General features: G+C 72.1%; 2 protein-coding genes across 9 annotated transcripts in view; one reads left to right on the top strand and one right to left on the bottom strand.

Annotated features, from left to right (window-relative positions):
* Positions 1-219, top strand: part of TNRC6A (trinucleotide repeat containing adaptor 6A) — a 50,228-nt gene extending 50,009 nt beyond the window's left edge. For all 8 annotated transcript variants that reach the window (XM_048067595.2, XM_048067600.2, XM_048067586.2 and 5 more), the window contains one exon: positions 1-219. This exon is cut by the window's left edge and continues 2,557 nt beyond it. The gene's annotated coding sequence lies outside the window, so the exon portion shown is untranslated.
* Positions 1-7,265, bottom strand: part of LOC106046014 (collagen alpha-1(I) chain-like) — an 8,524-nt gene extending 1,259 nt beyond the window's left edge. The window contains exons 1-11 of the mRNA XM_066977987.1: positions 7,113-7,265; positions 5,331-5,450; positions 3,410-5,182; positions 3,133-3,245; positions 2,994-3,052; positions 2,723-2,880; positions 2,434-2,596; positions 2,155-2,346; positions 1,319-1,543; positions 545-698; positions 1-323 (exon numbers count right to left, since the gene is read on the bottom strand). The exon at positions 1-323 is cut by the window's left edge and continues 1,259 nt beyond it. Coding sequence (XP_066834088.1) covers positions 249-323; positions 545-698; positions 1,319-1,543; positions 2,155-2,346; positions 2,434-2,596; positions 2,723-2,880; positions 2,994-3,052; positions 3,133-3,245; positions 3,410-5,182; positions 5,331-5,450; positions 7,113-7,146 — 3,066 coding nt within the window. The 5' untranslated portion in view covers positions 7,147-7,265 and the 3' untranslated portion in view covers positions 1-248. The remainder of the gene's footprint in view (positions 324-544; positions 699-1,318; positions 1,544-2,154; positions 2,347-2,433; positions 2,597-2,722; positions 2,881-2,993; positions 3,053-3,132; positions 3,246-3,409; positions 5,183-5,330; positions 5,451-7,112) is intronic.
* Between the last annotated feature and the right edge of the window lie 512 nt (positions 7,266-7,777).

The following is a 7,777-nucleotide window of genomic DNA, read 5'->3' as shown; positions in this document are numbered from 1 at the left end:
CTGTAGCTACTTACTATGAAAGACGCTGTCCCAAGCCAAAGCTGGCTTCTGAAGTCTGGTCTGAAACCGTGGTGAAAAAGTTGGCAGATAATCTTTCAGGACTCTGCATCGAGTGGAACTGACATCACACCTGCGTTGATTGTATTGTCAAAGTGTTTGCAATTCTTTCACTGAGCTTGTTACGTGGAAATAAAATGTGGTTGGTTTTTAAAGCTGAAAGTCGTTGCCTGTGTTTTAGTCTGTAGCCTTCAGGCTGTCCAGCTCCTCTCGAGATTCACCAGCTCCATCCCCTCGCAGTAAGAGTGAGGCCGCCTGGCTTTGTGCTGCGGAGAGAGTAACGGAACCTTGTCTTGTACTGGGAGCAGCTCTGCCCTCCGGAGAGCTGGGGAGGAGCTGATAGCTCCCAGTGCTGCCCCGATGCTGCCTCCCGTGCTGTCACCCCTGCTGGGACAGAGGCAGGGTGCACCCCGGCTGCCCCCCCTCCAGCAGGGAGCAGCCTGGGCCCTGCCAGCCAGAGCTCAAAGCGGCTTCCCCCTGTGCTCACCGGTCGCTGCCTGGAGAGGTGATGGAGGATGGGGAAGGGGGTCCAGGGGACGGGTTCCATGGGCCAACTTGACACGGAGATGTCGCTGGCTTTTCCTGAGTCAACCATGGGGTCATTCATGCTGCTGGAACTTGTGTCCCAGTCGTAATGGAAACTGAGAAGAAAATCCCTTAGAAATTAAACAGGGGCAGGAGGGGGTAAAAAGCTGTTGCTGACGAAGCAGCCCAGCCCCCGTGGGATGGGACCCTGCCCTCGGTTATTTTGCTCTGTGTGCGATGTGCTGGCGGTGCACGAACAGGGGCTGTTCTGAGAGCTGGGGGGGCTCGCTGACCCGAGGTGGGGGTAGAGGGATGGCCCCAGGCTTCGGGGCGTGCTCTGGGCTCCCTGGCCCAGCTCATTCTGCTCAAATGCCCACGGCAAACACTGCTGGCCTTGAGGGGGGGGGGCAGGCTACTGGGTGCAGCTGACTTAGGAAGCATGAAGCTTCCTGCTCCCTTTTTCCATTTCTGGCCTGGAAGCCGATTATGTATTATTATATAAGCTCATACACATTAGCCTGCAGCCACACGATTTTTGCTGCAGCTGTGAGCCCTGCAGCAGTTCCACCACACCCTGTCACACAAAGCGCCTTGTACTTGGCAGAAAGAAAACCACCACCCACCCACAGTGATTTCCCCCGGGAAGCAGAAGGGTGCTGCGGGGCTGAACCTCCGCAGCTCTGCCGAGAAAACCGCAGGAGGGGAGCGCGCGGCTGCGCACGGTGCGAGGCGCTACCTGGGCCTGTGCGCGGGGCGGGCGGGCGGCGCGGGGCGCTGCTTGTGGCTGCTGGCACCGGCCGGGGCCTCGCGGCAGCCGCAGCAGCCGTTGTCCAAGACCTGCAGGTGCAGCAGCTCCTCCGAGTTGGTGAAGGCAGGGTTGTCCAGGGAGCTGGCCGACGCCAGCCAGGAGCGCGACCAGTACTGGGCCGAGACGTCGTCCAGCCGGCAGAAGCGCCGGTAGCTGCGGGGCGAGGCCGAGCGGTTACGGCAGCGCCCGGCCCCGCGGTGCCCCCGCACCACCCCGGTGACCGCACGGCCGGCGCAGAGCGCGCGTTCCCACCCAAACGTCACGAGCAGCAGGCAGGGCAGCTCCCCGGGCCCCAGCCCTGCTCCCTCGCACCAAACACCATCTGGCCGCAGCGGAGGTGGCCTCGGGAACAATCCCCGCGGTGTGTGGCCGAACACCCGTGGGAAGGGCAGCAGGGCCAGCACAGCCGCCGTCCCGCCTCGGCACTCCCGAACGAGCTGCTTTGGCGATGCTGGGGGCAGGCGTGCTGCCCCCCACCCACCGCTCCCCACCTCCTTGGGGGCCCATCACCACACCACGTGCTTTGCTCGGCCTTTGCAGCGAGTGCCGCGAGCCGCTCCCTGCGGCAGAAACCCGCAGAGTCAGCGCAGCCACATCCATCCCCCTGCTCCCAAAGCCAGCCCAACCACCCCCTGACCCTGGGGGGGCTGCGCTGCCCCCAGGCACGAGGCTGGAGCTGCTGCCCAGCGCCCCCCCAGCAGCCCTGGGGGGCATCGGCCCCGCAGCAGGAGAGCCAAAGCCCCCTGGCCCCACGCGGCCCCCACCTGCTCCGGGTCTGGTCAGCCCTGGCCTCCAGCAGCAGCGCCTTGAACCGGCGGATGACGATCCCGGCGACGACGGCGCCCAGCAGGACGATGCTGAACAGGACCCCGACGGCCATGCCCAGCAGGCTCTGCTGTGTCACCCGGTAGTCGCAGCGCAGCCCCATGAACCAGAAATCGCTGCCGACGGGACACCTGCAGCAAGGGGGGTGCCGTCAGCCACAGGGCACCCCCAGCCCGGGGGTGGGTGCACAGCCCGGTTCCCCCCCCCCCAGCACTCACTGGCAGAGGGGCCCCCGGTCCCGGGGGTGGGTGCAGATGCCGTGGTTCTTGCAGTAGTCGCGGTGGCAGAGGGACGTGCAGGTGGCGTTCCCGTCTGCCCCAGCCACGCAGGCGAAGCCGGCCCGGCAGGCGAAGAGCTCAGCACAGGGGTCCAGCGGCCGCTCTGCAGAGACAGCAGCCCGGCTGTGCCCCCTCCGTCCCAGAGAGCTGAGGGCTGGGGCCAAGCCAGCCCTGAGCCCGGAGGGACACGTGAGGGCTCGGTGCAGCACCCCGCACCCCCCGCACTCACCCAGGGCCACGTTGCGCAGGACGGGGGCAGCGCCCACCGCCAGCCCCGGCCGGGCGCCGCCAGAGCCCAGCGCGGCGTCGAGGAGCGCTCCCAGCCCCGGCGCCCGCACCCGCTCCGCTGCAAACAACGCGTCGTACTCCAGCACCACGCTGCCCTCCCTGCAGGGACATGCAGCGCATCTGGGGGGGGGCCGGACCCCCAGGGCTGCGGGTCCTGGTCCAGAGCTGCAGCCCGGCAGCACCAGGCGCCGCGGGGCCACGCGAGCCCCTACCTGATCCCCGTCACCTCCAGCCGCAGGAAGCCGGGCACCGACATGAACAGGGGCGCAACCTGCGCGGGGAGGAAGCCGGGTGCGATGCAGGCTGGTGCCCCCACCACAGCCCCCCTGAAAGCCCTGGCCCCAGGCTCACCGTCCGGTTGAAGCTGTGCAGCAGACCACGGCGCTCACGGGACGCGGGGTCCTGCAGGGCAGGGACGAACCCCATGTCCAGCACCAGCTCGCAGGGGACGCGGAGGAGGGATGCTGTGGGAGGCAAGAGGGGGCTCAGCACAACAGGGACCCGCGCTGCCATCACTGCCCGCCCCGGGGGGCCGCCGCCACCACCCCCACGCAGACGGCTCCGTGGGGCTCTCCTCCTCCTGCTGTGCCCAGGAGGGGTCCCGGAGCCCCACGTGCCCCGGACCCACCTCGCAGGAGGGGCGGCTGATCCTCCACGATGAACACCCGGGGGGCCCTGCCTGCCAGGGCTGGCTCTGCTGTCGGTCGGGGGGCGTCAGCATCCTGCCGCTCTCCGGGGCTGCTCGATGGCTGGACCAGGTCTGTGTCCCCAGGAGATGGAGGGGACCCGGAGCCCCCATGGTGGCCCAGGGTCCTGGAGGAACCTGTGGGCTGCTGGGGGGACCCTGGTACTATGCTGGGCCCCCACGTCAGCCCTTCCGCATCCCCCTGCCACACAGAGGCACTGGGCTCTGGCGTGACCGTCCCCACGTCCCCAAGCAGTGCTGGGCTGGCGGTGGCAGTGGCACTGGTAGTGGTGGTTGCCCCCAGGGAAGAGGCAGGCTGGGATGGAGCTGGCTGCAGGTGCGGGGCAGGGGCCGTGGGGGAGGCCAGACTGCCCGGCTGCCAGCTCTGTTGGGCAGTAGCTGCCCAGAGCTCACCATCAACCACCTTCTCTGGGGTCATCCCCAGAATCAGGAGACTCTCAGCACGATGCCCCCCAGAGCCAGTGTGGGGCAGTCCAGGCCCTGGGGACCCTGCTGGGGGGGTCCCTGTAGTGGGGCCGAGCCCCGGGGACGGCTGCGGGGTGGGCGAGGTGGGCGCTGCTGAGCTGGTGGCTGGGGGGGGCTGTGGGGACGTGGGGCTGCCTCGGGGCACCCCGCTGGGAACCACCGCGGTGCTGCCCGGGGCCACCGAGAGCCACGTCTGGTCCAGGGGGATGCGGCGGGGCTCAGGGGGACCCTCTGTGTCGGGTGGCCCCGACACCCCCACGGTCAGGTCCAGGGCTCCCTCCTGGCTGGGGGACGTCTCCCCTGGGGTGCTGGCCATGGCAGTGGGGACAGGCAAACCTGTCCCTGTCCCTGCAGCTGGCTGGGCTGTGCTGGCCGTGGGGTCCCCGAGCTGCCACATCAGCCCCCCGTGGCCACCAGCCCCCAGGGACGGCGGAGAGGGGCGAGAGGCAGCGCGGGGACCCTGCCAGGCAGCATCCGTCCCGTGCCACGGGTGGGACTCAGAGCCCCGGCCTCCTGCTGCCTCTCCCCGTGTCCCCAGGGAGCTCAGTAACCTCTGCAGCCCCCCCACAGAGGGCGATGTCCCAGTCATCCCTGGCCCAGGGCTGCCCGTGGCCGGTGCGCTGCTCTGGTGCGTCCCTGGGCTGCTGTCACCCAGCGGGGCGGTGGCACCCAGGCGCTCCCTGGCCCCTGGCTCTGGGTGCAAGGAGCTGCGTGAGCCCCCCTGGGTCTGTGTGGGCGCTGTCCCCATGGGGCTCTGTCCCGGCAGGGCACTGGGGGTCCCCCACTGCTCCCCAGTGGGGCTGGGCACCGTCACGGAGGACGGTGAACGCAAGAGGATCCCCTGCAGGGTTGTGGCACCTTCCGCTATCTCATTTCCTACAGGCTCAGTCCGGAGGGAAGAGCTGGTTGTTGGAGCTGCGTCCAGTTCCGTGGGGGCTGCAGAGGGGCCCCCACCAAGGCCCCTCCCCAGGCTGGCAGGAGACGGCCCCTGGCTGCCTGTGGCTGCCTCAGCAGTGCCGGTGGTGAGAGGGGGCCCTGCCTCGGTGCCTGCTCCGTGCCCCCCTGCAGGCCCTGTCCCCTCACTGCCGGTCTGGGCCCCCCACTCCGTGCTGGGGGGCTCAGCAGTCCCAGGGGGGGTACCAGGGAAGGGGAGCAGCTCAGCCTCCGTCTGCAGCCACGTCGTGGCTTTCGGTGTCGGCAACTGCCCTGCGCCAGCTCCTTGCTGCGGATCTGTGGGCAGAGGCAGGGGTGGGGGGATGCTGAGTGGGGCTGACCCGCGGGCAAGCACCCCACGCTCCCGGCACGGCACCGGCACGTGGAGCCATGCTGCAGACAAGGGGCTGGGAGCAGGACGGTCCCGGCACGGCCGCAGCGGTACCTGTCCGGCAGCGCTCGCCTGTCCCGTTCCCTCGGTGGGCGCAGGGGGTGGCAGTGCCCGGCGTGGAGCCGGTCCCGCTGCCAAGAGCGGGGCAGAGCCACACACAGCACTCCACGATCACTGCGGACAGAGGGGAGAGGAGGAAGAGAAGGGAGAGAAGGGAGAGAGCACCCACATCAGGCACCGGCACGGGGCACCATGTGCCGCACGCTCCGCTCCTCTCAACTGTGGGAAGCAGCAAAGAGACCCCGCGGGGCAGGGACGGGGGCTTCACAGCCCCCAGCTCCCCCCAGCTCCCCCAAGCTCTCCAGCACGCGGAGCTGCGACGGGTGCCATGCACAGCGCCTGGTCCAGCCGGGGGAGCATGGGCCGCGGCACCACACGGAGCACGGCCCTGCCACCCCCCGGCCTCGCGCCTCCGAAGGCGCTGCCAGCACCGGGCTGAGCCCTCCCAGCCCTCCCTCCACGCACCAGCCCTGAGCTGGGCACCGGGCACGGCCCCGCTCTGCCGGGCTCCCCCTGCAAACCCCGCCGGGGTCAGCCTCCGGCTGCTGCCTGCCCCCATGGCAGCCGCCGGCCCGGGCGCCTCGGCCACGCGCGGGCAGGAACCGCTGCCAGCAAACATCGCCCGCACCGTGCCCAGCTGAGCAGCGGGCCCCGGCGGGGCCGAGCCCTTGCCGGGCAGGGCAGGAGGCAGGGCAGGGCCGCAGCCCCGCGCCGCTCGCACCCTTCGATTTGCACGAAGCTCCCGCAGGGCGGCCGCGGGCGCGTAACCCTTTGCGGCACGGGAGCCATTTCCTGCCCAAGGAAAAGCCGGGGAATTATTCAAAGCCCAGCTGGAAGCCACCTGCCTTTGTCTCGGCAAACGAACCGCAGACCCTGCCCCGAGCCGCCGCGCTGCCGGCCGCTCGCTGGGGCCGCGCATCTCGCACGGGCACGGCCGTGCCGCTGTGCCCGGGAGCCCCGGGAGCCCCGGGCCGCCCCCGCGGCCGCCGGGCGGGGCAGCGGAGGGGAGGCCACGGCCCGAAGGGGCAGGCGGGGGGGCGGAATCGCCCGGCGCAGGGGGGCACCGGGATGCTCCGGAGCCGCCGCTGCATCCCTCGCCCCCTCCCCGCCCCGGCCCCGAAGTCTCCGCCGGCGAGAAACGGCCGCGAGCAGCGGGGGGGGGGGGCGCGGCCGCGGGGGCCCGGGACGAGGTCGCTGTCCCGGCGGGGGGGCCGCGAGCGTCCCCAGGGAAAACGGGGGCCGAAGGCAGGGCCCCGGGCGGCCCCCGCGGGCGGCTCGCGGGGCTCCGGGCGGCCTCGCCAGCGGGCCGTGGGCTGCCCCCCGCCCAGGCGGGGCCGGGGCCGCCCGGAGCCCCCTCGGGCACAGCCGACGGCGCCGCCGCCGCCCCGTGCCCCCGGCCCGTGCCCCCGGCCCGTGCCCCCGGCCCGTGCCCCCGCACGCGGCCCGCCCGGGGCTGCCGCCGGGCTCGGGGCTGCCCACGCCGCCCGCCGGGCTCCGGCCCCGCCGGCCCCGCTCCGAGCCCGCCCCGGCCGCGGCCCCGCGCGGTGCCGCAGCCGCCGCCCCCGCCCCGAGCCCGGGCCGCGCATCCCCGGGGCCGGGGGTGGCGGGGACGGCGCCGGGCTCCATCCCCGGGCTCCATCCCCGGGCTCCATCCCCGGGCTCCCTCCCCGGGCGCTCCGCCGCCCCCCGGCCCCGGGCTCCGTCCGCCCGCCCCGACCCTGCCCTCCCGGCGCGGCCCGGCGGGGCGGGAGGGGGCGGCGGGGCCCCGCTGCTCACCTGCGGCGGCCAGGAGCCGCGGCAGCCGCCGCATGGTGCCGGCGGCGCGGGCGGCTCTGGCCCAGGCGGCGGCAGGAAGCCCCCGCCCGCCCCCGCTGCGGCGGGGCGGAGGCGCCGGGGAGCCGCAGCCCCCGGCCCGGCCCGGCCGGTCCCGCCCGCCGCCCGCCCCCGGGGGCTGCTGCCCGGCCCCGGCGGCGCGCACCGGGAGCGGCGGGGCTGGGCGAGGCCCCCCCGGTGCAGGCGGATTTCAGCCCCGGAGGGGGCGTCGAGGGGCGCCCCGGTGCGCGCCGCGGGGCGGTGGGTGCGAACCGGGCGGGATTCCCCCCGTCGGGTGGCGCAGCGGGTCCGGGAGGTGTTTGGGAGCACGCTGAGGACGCAGCTACCCCAGGTGCTTCTGACAGCAGCGGCCCCCACGCCCCAAAAGCGAAGCTTGGGCCCCGCACAGCTGCGGGCAGAGGTCACCCAGGCGGCCCGGGGCTCAGCCGGTGCCGTTTCAGAAGCGAAACGCTGCTCGAGCGAGGAGGCTGAAACCAGAGCGCCAGCCCCACCGCGGCACCATGCGCAGCACCAACAGACGCGGGCTTATTTTCCGTCACCCCCTCACCCTGATTGCCAGGGGAGGATATGTTATCTACTGACACTTTCTTGGCCCTCGGCCTAGCAGC

Source organism: Anser cygnoides, chromosome 15 (assembly GCF_040182565.1).
Source record: "Anser cygnoides isolate HZ-2024a breed goose chromosome 15, Taihu_goose_T2T_genome, whole genome shotgun sequence".
In the NCBI taxonomy this organism is placed as follows: domain Eukaryota; kingdom Metazoa; phylum Chordata; class Aves; order Anseriformes; family Anatidae; genus Anser; species Anser cygnoides.
The sequence above is the reverse complement of the archived record's forward strand: the minus strand, read 5'-3'. Positions and strand labels throughout refer to the sequence as shown.